Here is a 20469-nt window from a genome sequence, read left to right as displayed (position 1 = left end):
GAGACACAGACTCAATCCCTGATCCAGGAAGACTCCATTAACTGCAGAGCAACTAAACCCCTACACCACAACTATTGAGCCTGTGCTGGGAGCTACAACTACTGAAGCCCTGTAGAGCCCAGAAACTACAACTACTGAAGCCCGCATACCCTAGAGCCTGTGCTCTGCAAGAGAAGCCACAGCAATGAGAAGCCCACATACCTCTACTAGAGTAGACCCTGATCATTGAAACTAGAGAAAAAAGCCCACATGGCAATGAAGGCTGGTACAGCCAAACAAACAAATAAATAAAATAAAAATTATAAAAAGAAGAAAAGTGAGTTGAGAATGAAATCTTTTCCCCACTAAACTGATTTAGCACTGAGAATTACTTTTGTTTAGCACCTTCAACAACCCAACGAGAATAATTATTCCATTTTTATTGTAATTACATATAAGATACACAAACATAAATAATCTGTTTATTCAACCAGCTAGATATTCCTCTTTTCATATCCTGCTTGTAAATCCTATTGGACTACTCAGGTAAGGTCTATGGTAACTCCATTTCAAAAGCCAGTTCCTTATTGGCAGTACCATTTTTGACAGACCATTAAGTTCACCTAGCCCTTAGTATCCTCATCTGTAAAATGGGAGTAATACTCACAGAGACTTACTGTGCTTGCATTAATACCACGTCAAGAACACACTGGGTACATAATAAATGTTAATTCCTTCCCTCTACTCCAGATGGTGCAAAATAATTTTAAAAATTACTATTAAGGGTGGGAAGCATTTATCCATCAGGCACGAAAACTTTAAGAATTACAAAATTAAATCTACTAGGACCAATGTGAAAACTCTTTAATTAAACGCCTACATAGTGTGTCATATGCCAATTAGTAGTTAAATATAATTTTCCAAATATATCATCACTTTGAATACAATTTTTCTCATTTTTTTCAATAATTTCTAAGCACAAACCCAGCCAGTACATGCCAAGAAACAACCAATTGTGAACCGTGTCACATTCTGCCAAGTCAATAATAGTACAACAAAAAATGTATTTACTTTTAAAACTGCGTGGATTTAAAGATATTTTAGTCTACTTGAGATTGATATGGAATGAAGACCTCCTCTGACCTCCCTCCCCGCTTTAAAATAAGATGCTTAGTGTCTGGGAAGAGCTTAATAAGTCAAGAACGCAAAGGGAGGGAATGAAACAACTTTCTTAAGCCGTGTCAAGGGAAAGTCGACTCCTCCGTAACGCTGAAATACAACTACTGCAGCCACAAGGAAATCCAGTTTTCTATCATTCTCTCGGCACTTGGCCCGTCTACCCCTAAGCTAAGGAACTATCTCGGAGCGCAAGGATGACCCACAGCTAAAGCTACAAAATGCCAGCTGGCTGCAGACATCCACTCTGGTAACTCTTCGAGATCCAGAGACTCATTCTCAGCCAGCACTCAGCCAAGTTATGGGACCCCCCCACCCCAGACGATCCTCCCCCACCTGCCTCGCCCCACGACTCGCACATGCGTACACCAATTAGAAAAAGTTAGCGCGCTCCCCGCCTCGCCTAAGTCCCCACGCCCAGCTGCCACGCAGCCAGACTTCCTGCCCTTCTTGGGGCCGCCGGCTTCACTCTTCAGCAATACGCATGTGCAAAAGGTGTCACCTGGCCATCCATTAGCCGGCCGGGGCCGGGCGACAGGCGGAACCAAGTTTCTTGCGCACGCTCCAGACATGCGCAGTGCAGGGGCTGAGGCGCCAGCTGTTGACTTGGAGGTTCCGGAGAGGCAGCGCATGCGCGAGTGTACGCGTTGCCGGCGAAGAGGGGAGCCTGACGACTCGGAAATTTGAATACCACAGTAGCATGGAGTGTGACCTCATGGAGACTGACATCTTGGAGTCGTTGGAAGATCTGGGGTAAGACTGCCAGGGCACCGGTCTCCCAAACCCCCACACTACAGACCCCTCGGGAACTCCTTCTCCGCCTCAGTCAGAGACACCTGCCTCTCCGCGCCGCAACCCTTGGCTCCTGGCTGTCGCCTCCCTGTAGCTCCGGGACCCCAATTCTACGTCCACCGCCTGCCCTGTCGGGTTGGGGTCCTCCGGCTGCGACGCCCCTAGGCTTGCCCTGTGCGCCCTGCAGCCGACTTACCCGCAGCGTTTGTCAGTCATGCGTGTCATTGTCTGGGTCTGGCTCTCGCCACCACCCTCCCTGAGCTCCTTTCCTTGCTCCCTGTCCTCCTGCCCTACCCCCTCACTCTGGAGGTTGCCAAAGTTGATTTTCTGTTTTCCTACTTGTCCTCCAAACTTCCAGCTCCTGTCTTGAGCCCCTGCTCCTACACCACCCCAGTTCTCTCAAAAAAAAAATCTCCTTTGCCCAGTCATGTCTGCATGCACCCAGGCTTCCCTCAGCCACAAGTCTGTGCGCTGCATCCGTTCCTCCTGCCAGCTCACTTGTGCACCTAACCTGTCGCCACCTTCGTGGGAATCATGGGGAGTTTCCCTTGATTCTGACACTCCTTCATTGAGCCCCATTAGCCCTTTCCCTTAGGGCCATCTTCACCCACCAAGTCTCCGTGTATTTGTTGTGCATTTTGTCTCACCCCATGACAGTTACCGGACCATAATTCATTAGTATCTAGAAGCTGGAAATAGGGCTTCTTATCTCACTGGGTCACCCAGTTCAGGGTGCTCAGTTAAAACTTGAGAACTTAGAATTTCTTGGGCTAAATGTGGTTCCAGAAACAAACTGTATGATTAAATATTTGCTTATAGATATGGTATCCCCAAAAAAAGAAAGAAAAGAAAAACAGATTTAGGTAACTGTATTTATAAAGTATCAAGTCCGTTACCAAAACCTTCCCCTAGGTTTTACCTTGCTGTGGAAAACCTTTCTTATTTGGGAACGGATACCATGAGGTTTCCCAACATCTGCCTGTTTAAGTAACTTGTCCTGGCACGGATTTTTAGGAAAGGAAATGGTAGTGCTTATCATCTTTTTTTGTCAATGTGAATTGTCATTGTACTTTTCTCTGGAACTTGCTCTGAATTTTCATGAATATTCCAGGCTTTAGGTGGCTTATTTCTTTGATGAGGGCCTATTTAAAAGTCACACTCAGTGAAATGGTGTCTTTTTGGTGGGTCTCTCAAACTTTAAACTGCTAGATTTCAGACATGAAACCATTCAGTAAACATTTTTGAGGAACATTTGTTCTGTTGACAGTGTTGGTCTGAGCTTTTAAGGGTAGAGAGTGAGGTAGAATTGAAGTTTACACTGTGAAAACATGCTGTGAAGAGAACTGAGGAGAACCAGGAAAAGTAGAGGAAGTGGGGAAGGAAAACTGGAAAAGGAAACAAGTCCTAAGCTTCCTGGAAGAACACTTAAGATTAGTGATGAAGGAGAAGTAGAGAGAGGATGGAGGTAAACCTTATTTAAATATAGTCACTCTGCATGGATAGAGGTCCCTTAACAATTAAGTGATTGATGCCGCTTCTTCTCATTATTGTTCTTTTATTCTCTGTTAACTATGTTTTTCTTCTCTTGGGTACTATAAAAGTCATTGTCACTATAATAACTCTAGTTAAATAAATCATGGAGATGGGTTGTAGTGTAAACCGTGGGATACTCTGAAAACTTGACTATAAATTTTAACGTATAACTACCTAGTTTGGTGGCATTCAGCCATTACAATTTAGCCTTAATTAAATGACATGTACTTTTCAAGGATTTGCTGTGAAAGACTGAGGGCAGGAGAGGTAGGTGATGGAGGATGAGATGGTTGGATGACATCACCGACTCCATGGACATGAGTTTGAGCAAACACTGGGAGATAGTGAAGGACAGGGAAGCTTGGTGTGCTGTAGTCCATGGGTCACAAAAAGTCGGACAAGACTGAGCAAGTGAAAAACAGCAACAATTAGAAATAAATGACAATCATTTATTTTTAGCCTGGTACACAGTAGGAATTCAGTAATTACTTGCAGGAAAAAATTAATAAGTTTAAATGTGTAACAGGAGGAGAAGTTTCTAGGCCTGGTTTTTTTTTATTTCACTGTCTAATAATTGATTTTAAATGTAGATGTCAGACTATACTTTATATAACCTCATTTTTGTGTGTGAGGTTTCTTCTGTCCCATTAAATATGTAAGAATATAGTTACATTTTAAAAAAAACTGAATGGCATTTCTGTACCTCTAAATATCAAACTACCTTGAGCATATTTAATAAGTATTTATCAATATTACATTTAAAAGATAAAATAACCTTCTGAAGAATGTATATTTTTAAATGACTTTGAGAATGACAAAATACTTAATTCTAGCTATTTTCTAGATTGAGGTTCATTGTTACTATTGTCTTTTATGAATATCTAAACATTTAATAATTTTTTAAAATTACATTTGAATCCCTTAGAAAGGATTGGGATTCATTTGCACCAGTTCACCCAAACATCAATTTGCCAGCAATTATTAAATTAATCTTGACGTTTCTCTGGTACTAGTATGTCTTACTAATTTTAACTATCATTAAATATAGAAGAAAGAAATAATAATTGGCAAGTTTTTGCTTTTAAAGAAAATTATTAAAACCTCTAATTTCTGGAATATCTTCTAGAAAAGACATCTAAGTTTTATTTCTCAAATAGTAAACTATGGCATGCATGTGTGCATGTTCAGTCACTTCAGTCATGTCAGACTCTTTGTGGCCCTATGGACTTTAGCCCACCAGGCCCCTCTGTCCGTGGGATTCTCCAGGCAAGAATGTTGGAGTAGATTGCCCTGCCCTTCTCCAGGGGATCTTCCCGACCCAGGGATCAAATCCATGTCTTCTGCATTGCAGTTAGATTCTTTACCACTGAGCACCAGGGAAGCCCAAACTATAGTATAATTTATCACTTATAATCTGGTTTTAATGCTGATTTAATTAAAGTGAGAAAGCAAACCTTTGTACAGTGAGCTCTCCGTAAATGTACAGAGGTTGACATAATTTACTAGTACCTGAGTCTATTCAGTATTCACATATTTTGAAGGGATTAGCTTGCTTTTTTAATGGTTTATTTATATATGCAAGTTTAGAGAGTGGTCATTGTAGCTTTATTAAATCATTGCTTGATTAAACAAATAAAATGTGAATATATTGTATTTGTAACATATTAGATGTGATTTTTTATGTTCTTCTGAAGTGTAATTTCTTACTCACCAGTTACAAGGGTCCATTGTTAGAAGATGGCGCTCTGTCTCAGGCCGTCACTGCTGGAGCCAGTTCCCCTGAGTTTACCAAACTCTGTGCTTGGTTGGTGTCTGAATTAAGAGTGCTCTGTAAACTAGAGGAAAATGTGCAAGCAACTAACAGTAAGTAAACATTCAGTTTTAGGTGCAAATATAAAAATGAAGTTTGTATTTTGAGTGAACACTATCAGTTCTACAACTGAAATTTCAAATTCTTTATAAATGTAAAAAAAAATTCATAAGGAAACAATGCTTTTTTTCCCCTCCATTGTTTTTATAGATAAGGTAATTCTGAAGTTGAAAAACCAGAATGTAGGCTTACAGCTGTTTGTGGAAATTGAAAAGACCCTTTTATTGAGATCAAAAAAATGGAGACAGAGTATATATGAACTTTTCATTCTTTGTAAAAATTGTAAGATCTTGAATTGGTGGCCAAAACTAGAAATTGGGGTGTTTTTCTCTGAGGATTACCAAATTCCAGAAGTATATATAACATGTAAATGCATTATAATTCTGTTATACATGGGGAGAAAAAACACTTTATTAAGGAACTTTCTGTATCATAGGAATGTATCACTAGGTTCATCACAACCAGATCCATCATCATCAGATTTATGGTGTGGAGAGCTGTTTGGTATTTATTTGCCAATTTTGTTACTGCTTTAGCACTAGTTTTGATGCTGTGAAAGAATCAAAAGCTTTGGAACCTGACACTCCACACCCTGGTTCCCTCCTATCATAGGTAAACCCATAATAGGAAACAAAGAAAAATGCTCACTTGCTAATCCACCCTTGTGGAAAACTATACACATAATCCCCCGCTATGGAATCCAATTTTGAAGAGCTTACTCTTATGTATTTAGTATATTTAATGTGTATAGTTAGTTGCATCCAGCTGTAATTATTAAGGAGAGTATAGTGTAAAATAGTAGCAACAGCTTACACTTACTGAGCACTAGCCATATTCTAAGCACTTTACAAGTGTTAACTCATTTAAACCCCAGGGCAACCCTACCAGGCTGCTTTTATTCCTCCTTTTATACATCAAACAAGGTAGCACAAAGGTTAAGTCCCTTGCCTGAGGTCACACAACCAGTAAGTGATACAGGCAGGCTTCAGTCCCCAGCAGTCAGGTTTGGGAGCCAGTGTTCTTTACATTGCCTGTTTCCCTGACATTTCAGAGACTGCGGGTGCCTTTGAAAACAGTTAATACTAGACGGTAACTGTTTATAACCAGGAGCCCTGTTGTTCAGATGAAAACATATAGAAGTCAATACAAAAGAGGTAACAGTATGGTGTTCTAGTTGAAGTTAAGAGGGAGTGCTCTGAGCACAGCTGTCTCTTCTCCAGCTGCCTCTAACAGAGTTCTTTTAAACTCTAAAGTTCAGAGAACACAGCTTGCAAAACACTGATAATGCATTCTTCCCATTTTATAGGTGAGAAAATGGAGTCAAATCAAGAGACTCTGTCAGTGTATTAGTTAAATTTTACCCCTTTGCGATACTGGATAGAGTACTATCAAAACAGTAAGGAAGAAGAGTATTGCTTTTTCTTGGTTCAGCCAGTAAACACTGTATCTGACATGTTATGAGAAGACAGAAATAGAAATCATGTTCACCATCTTCAAATGGGAATTTTAGACACAACTGAAACAAATAGAGATTAGAACAGTAGTTAAATGGTTCACTTTGTGGTTCACAGGGAAGGAAACTCGGTGAGTGTAGCAGGCTTTGGGGAAGGTTTCATCAAGGAGCAAGACCAAGACCATTGGACTTTGATGGATATGTGGGATTTAATAGCGGAGGAGAGGGTAAAGGGCATATCAATCACAGGGAGTCACTGTGATTAGGACATGTTAGGTAGAAATGAGACTGCCCATTTCCAGGATGGTGAGGAGACCAGCCTGGCACCACTAGAGGGAAAATTTCTGGAGGTTGTAGGTAACTACTATATACAAGTAATAGGAACTACTCCTACCAGTATACCAGAAAGGGCAAGCAAAGAGGCTGTGAAGAATCTTCAAAGGCAAACAGAAAAAATTAGATTGGATGAGGTGGAACTTAGGAATCCATTAAAGGTAATAACCTAGTGAAAACTGTTTAAGAAAGCAAATAGGCAGTAGTGTGAGAAAGGATGGATTAGAAGAGAAAGGTACTTGTGTTAGGAAAATACTATTAAAATTTTCAATTTATAGATAATTACTATGCCAGTGGGGAAAACAGTAATTTTTGTTAAATAAGATTATTTTAATTCTTAAAAGGCCCAAGTGAAGCTGAAGAATTCCAGCTTGAGGTGAGTGGGCTACTAGGGGAGATGAACTGTCCATATCTTTCACTGACATCTGGCGATGTGACCAAGCGCCTTCTCATTCAGAAGAACTGCCTCCTTTTGCTCAGTAAGTTAATGGCTACTAGAATGTAGCTATTATTTTCTGTTTATGTTTTCCATGACTAATAAAACAGGTTTAAAGAAAACCTTGTTTAAAATTTCCAACTAAGAAGCTAATGGTGGATTCATGCACTGGTAGCAGTGTCATTTTGTAATTGCTACTATTTTATGGTTTAAATTCGGTGTGGTGCTCAGCCTGCTGTGCTTCACCTGACATGACTAAAAGTACTGCTAGAGGTTATCCAAGTGAGTTATCATCCAAACATCAGTGTTCTAGACCAGAAGCACACTAAAATCAGCTAGGAAAATACTATGGGGATAATGAAGTTTTTTGTTTTTTTTTTTTAATTTGTGGACAGTAACCATTCTAGGCACAGTAAATGGAAAATGTAATTATTTAAAGTATTTTGTGTTGTTATTTCTTTGTGGCTGGGTAATTATTTGTGGATTTCAAATTTGTAAAGATGTCAAATTACAATGTAAGCATTTCTAGAATACTATTTGGATTGTTCCTGTACTTACTCATCATTTGGGAAGTAAATTTTTATGAAAAGTTATTTCCTTCTATGTTATTTTTTTTAATATACTAACTACTATTTTTCTTTTTACCCTGAGAAACAGTAAGTAGACTCACAAATTTTATTGCCTTATGTAAACTCTCCGATAACTCTCCAATAACTCTCACCAGTCGTCTTAAACTTAGAATTTTTGTAGCATTCTGAGACACATTTAGATTAAGCTTTGGTTAAGTGAATATTATAGTTCTTATTATGACAAACACTATTCAGAGCATCTTTCAAATGTTTGAATTTACAACTTAACTATGGCTTCTGAAAAATTATGCAACTCCAATTTTGAATGTTTAGTTTTTAAAAAAGCATGTGTTCATAGCCATTATATTTAGGAACTAAGGTATTCTAAAATCACTTTAACTTCACCTTTGCCAAATGATTGTTACTGGGTGGGTGTATGGGTGGGGGATGGGTGCATATTGTTAGATACTGCTTAAGATACTGATATTGCTGGCATGTGGTTCTTATACATGCATTCATTATCCTTCAAATTGTGTAATCCAGTAACTGGCTCAGCCACAGTATACTCACTGAATCTTCCTTTGTAGCACTGCTTATCCTTACCAATACCTGATATTTGGCACTTAGAATATGTTATCTTACATAGGAAGACAACAGCTGTGTGGAAAGCTCAGTAAGGACCCTGAATTAGCTAATTCTTCCAGAGAGCTCAAAAAGAGTTTGGTGTTTCTGTTCCTGGTGCTTATAAAAAAACCACTTAGAATATAAATATTTTATAAAAATGCCTTTAACTCTTTCCTGTTTCTTAAGCAGGCTGTTCTGAACATTATTATTTTGGACTCAGGGTCATCATTATATTTTAATGTGCTGTTACCTCAAAAGCTTTTCAAGAATATATAATTGTTTGCTCCTCAACTAAATGACTAAATCGACTAAAGCTTACTCTGCTTTTGGAATTCTTCATACACACATACACACTGCTCCCTTCCTTCTCTTTATCTTTGCTTCTGCTCTTTCCTCTTTCTGAATATTCCCCGGTTTGTATCCTCTCTCATGCTAGTACGCATTTATGTACATGTACTCATCCTCTTTTCACTCTGTATAAATATTTTTCATCTTTCCAAGTATCAGTTGTCACATCTCAGTGCTATAATTTTACTTGCTTCTTGCAGCACCCTACCTCATTGAATTGAATCTTTTAATTCCTGAGGGGGGAAAATAACCAACCTCGTTAGAATTGTTAGTAACACAGAATAGTGTATTCTCTAATAGTCTGTACTGGCTGAAAAACTCTCATGTGTCAGGTTAAGAACTCTTGTGGCTCTTAATTGGCCTTTGTGGTTGTCAGTATATTAATATTTCCCTTAGGTATAATAAGTCTAATATCTTTGTATGCATATATTCTTTATTTCTAATTAGATTGTCAGTAGAGATAATCTTTTTTTGTTATGTTTTATATCTTCAGTGCCTTTTCTGATATTTTGAACACACCAGTTACAATTAATGCTTTTTGATGGTAATTGTGTTGGTAAACTAATTTTGTGAATGCCTGAGCTATGTTGTCCCAAATTTAGAGACCAATTTATTAAATCATATATATGATTTTCTAGAGCAAGGGTTGGCAAACTTTTTCTTAAAGGGCCAGATAGTAAATATTTTCTGCTTTGTGGGCCATAAGGTCTCTGGCAACTACTTAACTCCACTGTTGTAGCATTTTAGTGGCCATAGATGACATGTAAATGAATTTTAGAGTGTGGCCATGTTCCAAGAAAACCTTATTTGCAAAAACAGTTGGTTATTTTCATGGCAGTGGGGTTTTACTATTTTGATCTTTTAATTCATGCAGTTTGCTATATAGAACATGTTAAGATTTTATCAAACCCATTTAGAATGACCTTTCTAGAATCTTAGCTGTTTATTCTAGAATAGGATTTGGCAGCTTTTCAGAAATGGTCTGCTAAAATTATGACCCCTGTACTTCTCACATTACACCTTAGGTATAGGAAATGAGATATTCAGGCTGATCATTCTTTTATACTTACTGTAGGGCTTAAGAGCCCAGAAAATGTCTTTTTCCAGCTCTCTTCCTAATATTGTCAGAAGGTTCTCACTTTGTCACATAACCTGAAATCCTAAGATCCAAATGATTATTAAACATTTAAAAATATAAATGTCCCTTGGAAGGTAAAAGGAATAAGATTGAATATTTTTACCTTCAACTGAATTATCTGAAGCAGATTGCAGCTCTCATTATACCTGGCTGAAGTCAATGAACAAGGGAATTACTGATATGAAAGGACTCCGCCCAGAAATGATTAGAAAGTTTTGGGTTTTTTTTTTCCCCCCTCCAGGGGAGGGGGTGAGAATGAGGAATATAGGAGGAAAGGGACTATTAAGAAGAATATAGATGAAAGAGTGTATTGTGTGACCTGCCAGAAGGTGACATTAGGCTACTGGAGACCATGCATGGAAAAGGAATGTTTGTAAATTTAGTACCTTCCCCCTTCTCTTGTAAGTGAAGCTTTGACCACTTAAAAATACTCTTTCACTCCAGTCTTAAACAGACTCCTTGAGTGTTGGAAGGTAAGAGGGCAAGATAGTTATATCACTGGTGTGTATCAGTTGTGAGAAGTAAAGTATAGATATAGATATATATATATACACACACATATATATATGTAACCTTTTTAACTGTTGCTGAAAACTAGCCACCTGCCACCTTTTGCCAGTTTGTTAACAGATGCCAACCCATGTTCTGGAGGTTCCTTGATAGTGAAATGCAAGAATCAGATTTTAAGATGTGATCTACCTTGATCTTTTGGTTTCAAAAAAGAATTGCTTGCTTTTAAATCAGGCTTTAAACATATATTGGTTAAATACTGAATTACAGAACCAGATTATGTGTTACATAATTTGCAGGTAAAAAATGGTTTTCCTTTCTTGTTTTTATCCATTCTTGCAGCTTTATTACGTATCATTAGATCTATAGAGTTGTGACTCCAGACTTATGACTATTAATTGTAGCTGTATCTCATTTTGAAATCTTATTTTGTTTACTTCAGCATACCTCATCTCAGAACTAGAAGCTGCCAGAATGCTCTGTGTGAATACTCTTCCAAAAAAAGCTCAAGAAGGAGGCGGTAGTGAGGTCTTTCAAGAGTTGAAAGGCATATGTATTGCTCTAGGAATGTCCAAACCTCCAGCCAATATAACTATGTTCCAATTCTTCAGCGGGATTGAAAAAAAAGTAAGACCTTTAGTACCAGATTGTAGTGTATTAAAGGCATAGTCCTACAGTTGTTTGAAATGAAGCAAGTTAATTTCTCTTAATGGGAACCTAATGTACATATTTTTAAGTGATTGTTACTAAATGACTTTTGCGTTTTAAATCCTAGATACCTTCAAGAAAAATTGGTATTTTACTATTTTTTTAACATACTAACATGTTTCTTTTTCAAAAAGGAAACTTTGCACCTTGATTTATAAACTGAAATAAACTAGAAATAATGTAAAGAGAATTAGGACTTAAGTCCATTTAAAAGTTATTTTATCATTGAACTTTGATGCAATTAATAATTTTGAGGTCTTTATCATTAAATGTTACCACCATTCTCCCCATTGACTGGACAGAAAAGGATGTAAATGTTTTGGGATTTTAATCCAGTCACTTCAAGTCTTACATGTTTCATTTGACAAACTAGTTATGTTAACTGCTAATATAATCTAGTACATGAAAATAAGTTAGAATTGTTTTTATACTACATATTATCAACAGTTAAGAGTCTTTATATAATTGATTAGGAACAAGCAATTTTAATTAAAAAATTAATGAACAGAAGAGAATGATACTTATTATAGCAGAGTTATTCTCTATATGCATATCTGCTGGACTCTAAGAATTGCTACATTTGCCTTGTGGGGTAGATGGATGCCATGATGCACAAATTTGGCTGAACTCTACCAGGGAGCAGCAGTGTATCCATAGTCCATATTTTTCTGTGTGTTCATTCATTCATTCAGCAAATACATATTGAGTGCCCACTGTTGTCAGGCACTGTTCTAGGTGCAGTGAAGGACTCATGCTTCCATAGACACCTGAGGAGTGGGTCAAGTGAGTGTCTTTATCATGTGGGTCTTGTACATTTCAAAACATCCTCCACCTTTGCCTCTGTCAGGAATCTTCTTTTGATGGCAGGATATGATGGGAGTTGGGAAGATGAGGAGGATGTGTTTTACTTTTAGATTTGTTTATTCATTCATTTATGTTTTTGTGTCAGTTAAAGGAAACATTAGCAAAAGTTCCACCTAATCATGTGGGAAAGCCTTTATTGAAGAAGCCAATGGGACCGGCCCACTGGGTGAGTAGTGAGCATCCTGAGTAAACTTTGTAAGGAGCCATCTACCTATCTCAGGATATTTATGTTTGTGCTTTGAAGTTATATTCTCTAATATGGTGGACATCCTTAGAATCATTTTTGTAAGTCTTAAGATTTATCCAAAATAATTTTATTTATGTAACATTAGGAGTACTTCTTTCATAATTTGTAAAAAATTTCACACAGCTGATTAAATTGAAGTTCAGTATGATGCATGTTTCTAATTGCCAAATGGGTTGCCTTCAAGCCAAAAGCTTCACTGGGCTGAGCTCCACACAGTGAGTTATAGGAAAACTAAATGAGAATTTTGTACTTACATATTCTTTATTCTATTTTGAGATGACATTATTATGCCTGTCATTTCATTAGTTTATTATAACTTATTATTCTGTTTATTATATAACCTAAATCATTTTGTGCTGAGTGCTGGGCATTCAGTTATGAATGAAACAGTTTCTCCCCTTTTGGAATAGGGGATCAAGCAGATTTAAATTCTAACTGGCCTTTTTAATTTTGTTTCAGGAAAAGATAGAAGCAATTAACCAAGCTGTGGCCAATGAATATGAAGTTCGGAGAAAGCTGCTAATAAAGCGTTTGGATGTCACTGTCCAGTCTTTTGGCTGGTCTGACAGAGCTAAGGTACACATTAAATCACTGAAAAGAGGAGAGATTTCTGGACGTGATCTTTAAACATACTTAACACAGCTTAGATGTAGTGCAGACTATAAGAGAAATACATAGGAGATACACATAGGGGTTTTTCTTTAGTGAATTACTGAGTAGCCATTCAACAATAATGAAAACACTTATTTTTCAATTTTTTAATAAATTTCAGCAAAGCTATATGTTGTAAACCCTACTGGAAGTATCCATTTGTAAGAGAAAAGTAGAGTACCTAAAAATTACTAAAAATAATAAAATTTTAAATTACTTGTTTAGTTTAAGCTAACAGTTTAACTTGCTAATTAAATAAATAAATTAAATTAAAAATACTGATTTTGGAGGATCAAATATTGTGACCCATTTATAGAGAATTGGAGAATCCAGTATGACTTCGTTTTATTTTAGCTTAAATAAGATAATCCAGGTAAAGATCTTGGTCATTCCAACAGGTATTTATTAAATATCTACTATTTTATCAGTAAGTGGTAATTAATTGGCACAGTTGGTTAATTTGACCTTCTTAGAACCCTGAAATAGAACTAATTCTTGAATTTATGTGGAGATTGATCCAAAATGTTAAAAGTTCATTTAATGGTGCATTCATTTTTAAAAGTAGATTTTTTCTGAACTTTAATTGACTGAGAAATGTTTTTATTTAGTTCTCCCATTATCTTCCTAATACAATAAATGTTAGTTTCACCTAAAATCTTTAAACCATAGTATAGTCCTATTTAGCTGTTAAATTGATGGGGTAGATATTTACTGAATTACAATATATTAGTGTTGGAAAGGGGTCTTAGAGATCAGTCTTAACTCCCCTCATTTTGCAACTAAAAACAAATGGAGACCCAAGTGAATGGAAGGTTTTGCCTGAGATCTCACAGTGAGTCAGTAGTAACACAGGGAATAAATTGTTCTCTTTGGGGCCTCTTGTTGAGGAAGTACCAGTCCTTAGTTAAAATATCTTTGATGATAGCAGTCATTTCACTCTTGGCATAATACTGTACTTCAAAAACAAAAACCTGCAACTTTGGACTAGAAAAGCATGTAATGATTGATGGATGTGCATTGACCCCAGGTATTAACACTGGAATTCTGGTCTGAACACTGCTGTTAACAGGCTCTACTCCTGGGGTTCTGATGCAGTATGTCTGAGCTTCTGTTTACTCTTTGAACTTTTGTTTCATGTAATGAAATTTATGTATTTATATGTCACTTTGAAATTACATTATAAAATCAGTTTTATTTGAAGCTATTATGAAACTGTTTTCTCAAACTTGTTTGTTTCTATTCACCTAAAGATTGATTGAGCACTTACTGTAGGTACAATAGTGACTACAAGGAAATGAAATAAAAGACATTCAGGAAGCGTTTCTCAGACAAGCTAATCTCTTTAGCCTTTTAATTATTAAAGAAAATTTTTAAAAATAAAAAGCTATTTGTCATCCCACTGTCTTAACCACGATAGCTGTTTTCATTTTTAACATTATCTTCTTTACATATATAATCATAGTAAGCATCTCTTTTTATACTTTTTCACATAATATAATTTAAACTTTTACCATCAATATTTGAGTACCTGTACATAACTAACAGACTGAGCAATTACGTTTTGTTCTTGTGCTATTTTCCTGTGTATTGTAGCTGTAGCTGTTGCTTCCAAATTTAATAGGTAAGAATTTGTTGTTGCTTCCCCACATTTAGGTTACTTTAATTTGCATTTATTGATCCTATCTGGAAAACATGTTTTATATTTATTGGAACTTTATTTTCTCTTGTGTAAACTTTCTATTTATATCCTTTGTTCATTCATCTTTTGTGATCTTATGTTACAAATACATTAAATGTACTTCTACTAAATGGTTATAAAGTAGACTCTCTTTTTCTTATTTATAATAGAAATGCCTTCATTTTATCTATTTAAATATAAGATATAGATAAAATGAAGGCATTTGAGACCAATAGCATGGGAAACCTTTTCTGTTCCACAGTCTTAAAGGGAAGCCCCTTCATCTCCATACCCTCTTCTATCCCCTTTATCATTCCTTGTTGTATCAGCAGGTCTGACAGCTATACTCTAAGATAGTTCTTCACTAGATAGGAGCAGTGGTGAGTATGTAACTTTTTCTCTCATTTGGAGCCTAGTAAATCCTATCATCAAACATTTTGAAAATCTTTTAACTTGTTTAGCATCAATGTTTCTGTGTCATCTTGAAAACTGACATTTGTCTTTGAACACTTTCTTTCAGAGTCAAACAGAAAAATTGGCGAAGGTTTACCAGCCAAAACGCTCAGTCTTATCTCCTAAAAGTACTATTTCTGTTGCCCACCTTTTGGCTGCAAGACAAGACTTGTCAAAGATCTTAAGGACGAGCAGTGGCTCTATAAGAGAAAAGACTGCCTGTGCCATCAATAAGGTGATAAGACTACCTTTAACTTTCTTTCAAACATATTTATGTTTTTAAAATAAAGTAATTTAAAATTTAAAATATCTTTCTTATCCCATAGGTGTTGATGGGCAGAGTTCCTGACAGAGGAGGTAGGCCCAATGAAATCGAACCTCCACCCCCAGAGATGCCACCATGGCAGAAAAGGCAAGATGGCCCCCAGCAACCAGCCGGAGGACGAGGAGGCGGGAGAGGTGGTTACGAACATTCCTCATATGGAGGACGAGGAGGTCATGAACAACAAGGAGGAGGAAGAGGTGGACGTGGTGGTGGCTACGACCATGGTGGCCGAGGGGGAGGAAGAGGAAATAAGCATCAAGGAGGCTGGACAGATGGAGGCAGTGGAGGAGGGGGTGGCTACCAAGATGGCGGTTATCGAGATGCGGGTTTCCAGGCCGGTGGCTATCATGGTGGCCACAGTGGTGGCTATCAGGGCAGTGGCTATGGTGGCTTCCAAACATCTACTTACACAGGAAGTGGATACCAGGGTGGTGGATATCAGCAGGACAATAGATACCAAGATGGTGGGCATCACGGTGATCGAGGCAGTGGTCGTGGAGGGAGAGGGGGTCGTGGAGGCCGAGGTGGACGCGCTGGCCAAGGAGGAGGTTGGGGAGGAAGAGGGAGCCAGAATTATCATCAAGGGGGGCAATTTGAACAGCACTTCCAGCATGGAGGTTACCAGTATAATCATTCTGGATTTGGACAGGGAAGACATTATACTAGTTGAGGCTACTTAGAACCTTACATTTTGCTAGAGCTCAAGTAATAGAAACTTAGTTTCAGAATCCTGAATCCAGCATTGATTTTGAATTAATGTGAGATCACCGGTGACAGGCAGATTCCTGCTTGGCATAAGCATTTGTAGGTCTTCATACAATACTGTTCTTTTTTTTTTTTTTAATGGACTTACATAATGCTGTTTATTTGAGAAACACATACAATATCTCTCCTTTGTATGAAGAATTTCTTAAAAGGTAATTAAAACTGCCTTTAACTGACCAGTTTAGACTAATTCCACAGTCAGAACATGTGTATTTTTCTGAAGAAATTACTTGAATAAGTAGTTTTCATGTTTTCAATATGCAGTTTTGAAAAATGAGAATTCTTCTAGATTTTTTTAGATTTACAACTAGGAAACCTTCCTCATATTAACAGTCCATTTATATGTGTTTTCCTTAAAGTATTCTGATGCCTATTTTCCAAGCACAGTTCTGCCCTGATTGGCTTTTTATTCAGAGAGGTTATGCAACATTTGCTTCATGATAGAACTTTAAGGTCAGTTCCTATTAAATGAGCTCTTCTGCAGATAGCACATTCAGTAGCCTTATCCTTTTGACAGAATACTGTACCATATGCTCAACTCGGAAAACCTTGAACACGGCCAAAATCCATAAAGATTATAAAAGCAGACTAAGTTGTGAACCTATAGTACATGTAGTCATTTAGTTAAGTTTAGCAATTCAAACTGACCTGCATCCATTCAAAACAAGTTCCTCTTTCAACTTTATTTTTACTTGAAATCTGCTAGAAGAAACAGCAAACTGAAATTTGTTTTATGCACGAGTTAAAACCACTGGCTCAGCAGATACAAGTTAGTTTGCTTTGGGCAGGAGACTTTTTGTAATGAAAGAAATGCACTACCAAGTAAGAGGACAGACTTTTGCTTAGAGCAGGAGGCCCTTTATTATTGCTGCAGAAAACAAAAGCCTGGCTGAGTTGATGTTTGACACTCACCGTAGCTGAAATCTACATGACGCTTCTTGCTGGGTTTTTGTACACGTAAATACTGTCAAGCTGTGAAAGAAAATGGCTGGAGGTGTGCTTTGTGTGAAAGGTGAGCAATAAAGTATCTGTATGTTCTCTCTTTGGTTTGAGTTTTATTTTAGCCACTTTTTTTAAACTGATGAGTTTGAGTAAGCTCCAGGAGTTAGTGATGGACAGGGAAGCATGGTGTGCTGCAGCCCATGGGGTCGCAAAGAGTCGGACAGGACTGAGCAACTGAACTGAACTGATTCTGGACGCTTGCTTCAATCTTATGGACTAAGGCCTTTGTTCCCCAAAGATTCTCAAGTGTTTCATTGAAACATAGTTTGTGGTAAAAGATAAAACCTTACCCTAAGTAAGCTGAAAAAGAGCTGTTTCTGAATTTACCTTTTACTATCGTTTTATAGCTGGATAACTACACTACTCATCCCTGACCACTAGGTGTAGCTGTTGCTACGTGGTGTTTTAGGCAAAGATCCTTTAATGGCCCTGATCTTTTAGGGGGTTTTTTGTTTGTTTCTCCATTCTTCTTAGAATGAGAGACATTTTGAATGAAGTGAAATTCAAAATATAAATATATGTTTATAAGAAAAAATAGTATTTCCTTTTCCTAGTAAATTGGGGTTTTTAAAGTAAAGAATCAACTCATAACTTACCATTCAAAATATTCTATTTATGTTGAGATAATTACATTCTTTTGATTGCTAAAACCATTTTAAAAAGCCTTGATCATTTTGTTAATTTTACCTGTTTATTAGATTTTTCAACTGGAATTTGCCATTCTAAAGTGTTCAGATTTGAATATAATTTAACATACTTTTATTTATCATTAAAGATTTTAAGTTCTATCTTGAAAGTTTTAAGTGTTTGTCTCTGCTTAATGCTGTTAAATATGTTTAGTATGTATAGGAGTTTCCTATTAGAAATAAAATTGTCAAGGTTTTATATCTTAAAATGGTATCTTAGAATGTATTAACATATACCTTAGTGTTTGCTTTAATCTGTTTTCTAGTATCAGACTCCACAATGTACTTAATGAACATGTTTCATTCTTTCGACAAATAGAATTTTATTTTTATGGTTACTAGCTTACATTTCATATGTCATTTTTATGTGATTACTTTTCATATGTGAGCATATAAGAAAACAAATGATATATTTCTTGACAATGCACTCTACTTTCTGCTTCATATCAGAACTTTATTTTCACATTATAAACCCATAAAAGAATTGTCTTTTAGTTTCTTTTCTTTGACATATATTTTAGTGCTCTAGAAAGAGAATATTTCAAACCACTAGTTAGTTTTGTTATATTAAAGTTCTTAGGTTTATTTAGAGTGTTGATTTTACACACGTTCTTAACCTTTACTTGTAGAAAATAATGACTAACTGGTGTAGGGAATGTAGGAATTTCTTGGAGAAACAATTTTTAGGAGGGAATTTCTGACATGTGAAATCTTAAAATATATATATATTTTTTTTTTTTGGCCACACTGCATAGCGTGCGGGACCTTAGTTCCCCAGCCAGGGCTGTAACCCACCCCCTGCAGTGAGAGCACTGAGCCTTAACTGCTGGACCTCAGACTGCCAGGGAAGTCTCAAAATAGTTTCTTAATAGACTGAGACAGACAGGACACTTTTGTTGGTGTTTTGTTTCCATCTCTACCAGGAGCTAGAACAGGATGTCAACATTTTCTGTGAAAATTGCCAGAGAGATGCCACTACCATTTCCATTTCTTGCTCTAGGCCCAAACAGAGCTAGTGTCTGTTGGCTACCCCCAAAACATACCACAATGGCATATTGATTATTTTAAAATTAAGAAACTGCCAACGAAAGAGGGACACTCTGACCCTCGTCTGTCTCACAGAAAGCAAGAAATAAGTCTCTTGTGTGAGACATATACTCCATGCACCTAAAGATAGAAGGACCCTAACTGTGGAAGATAGGGAATTCAGGTTGAGAAGCCCATATCAACAACCTTGTTACTTCTTTAATTTACTACCCCAAGCCCAAACTGTTTAGAGTTTCCACTAATTAAGTGCCCAAAACCTGAATTTCTTTGTCCTGTTAATTCCTCACCAAAAAAATTTTTTTTTTCTTTTATCTAAAACATAAAAGCTGCCTTCTTTGGCTGGGTTCCATTTCTCTGAGACCTCAGCTTGCAGAAATTAAAATTTGTTTCCTTTTCTCCTACTAATCTGTCTTAGGTCAGTTTTATTATTAGTCCACAAGAACTCAAGGAGGGTAGAGGTGGAAATTTCTTATTTCTCAACATCCAACTGGAATAGAGTTAAATAAATTCATGCTGAGGGAAAGCATTGAAATTTGTTTCAATGTACAGCTGACCTTTGAACAATGCGGGAGTTAGGGTTGCTGACCCTCTGTACTGTGCCTTCAGCTGCAGATTGTACAGTACTGTATTGAAAAAAATCCACATTTAAGTGGACCTGTGCTATTCAAACCTGCATACTTAGATGTTTTTCCACTGCCCAGGTCATTTACATTCTTACACTGAGAATTTTTTTGTGGTGCCCATCCTACCATTTTGGACATTTGATTTGCCTGTGTTACACTATTTTGAAAATAGATTTTTAATGTGTGTATACTACTTAACCATCTCCCCCTTTAGGTAACCTGGATGGTATTTGATTCAAAAAAATTTTTTTTAGATAGGACTATTCAGTTTACCTAAATTAAGAAATACATTCTTCACAGGGTATCTAATATTATATAAAATTCTTTTCCCCCTACATTTCTTGTTTCTCTCATTTTCCACTAACATTATGGTAGTCACTAGAAATGCTGTGTGTTGCTCAGTGCTACACATCCACATTTGTATAGGTTAATGTGTTCCAAGGGTTCAGATCAGTGTTTAAGCAGGTATGTATGTCAGTGTTGAAGCTCTCCTTCACCTTGGGTGTTTTGAATCACCTGCAAAATTGTGTTGCTAAAGACTTTGCATGAACTTAACAGTTGGTGTGAGAACTTCCATAGTAAATCATTCACTGCCCACTAAATGGAAATGAAGAAGCCTAGGGTGGAGATGGAGAAGAAAAGAAATTTCACTATTTCTT

General features: G+C 36.9%; 1 protein-coding gene across 1 annotated transcript; it reads left to right on the top strand.

The window, feature by feature from the left end:
• Positions 1-1748: 1748 nt before the first annotated feature.
• On the top strand, positions 1749-17490 carry FAM98A (family with sequence similarity 98 member A). The gene is made up of 8 exons (XM_043468313.1): positions 1749-1908; positions 5195-5343; positions 7481-7615; positions 11204-11388; positions 12419-12499; positions 13040-13156; positions 15430-15597; positions 15689-17490. Exons 1-8 carry the CDS (start codon positions 1856-1858, stop codon positions 16355-16357), a joined length of 1557 nt encoding a protein of 518 aa, XP_043324248.1. The 5' UTR covers positions 1749-1855; the 3' UTR covers positions 16358-17490.
• Positions 17491-20469: the final 2979 nt, after the last annotated feature.

The sequence above is a fragment of the Cervus canadensis genome, chromosome 5 (assembly GCF_019320065.1).
Source record: "Cervus canadensis isolate Bull #8, Minnesota chromosome 5, ASM1932006v1, whole genome shotgun sequence".
NCBI classification, from domain to species: domain Eukaryota; kingdom Metazoa; phylum Chordata; class Mammalia; order Artiodactyla; family Cervidae; genus Cervus; species Cervus canadensis.
Note: the sequence above shows the minus strand (reverse complement) of the source record. Positions and strands in the feature narration are given on the sequence as shown.

What these genes read in the sequence shown, in the direction of transcription:
- FAM98A (XM_043468313.1), top strand. Translation starts at nt 1,856, where the DNA reads ATGGAGTGTGACCTCATGGAGACTGACATCTTGGAGTCGTTGGAAGAT. An exon ending in GAACTGCCTCCTTTTGCTCA is followed by an intron (nt 7,616 to 11,203) that starts GTAAGTTAATGG and finishes TGTTTACTTCAG; the next exon opens with CATACCTCATCTCAGAACTA. An exon ending in CAATGGGACCGGCCCACTGG is followed by an intron (nt 12,500 to 13,039) that starts GTGAGTAGTGAG and finishes ATTTTGTTTCAG; the next exon opens with GAAAAGATAGAAGCAATTAA.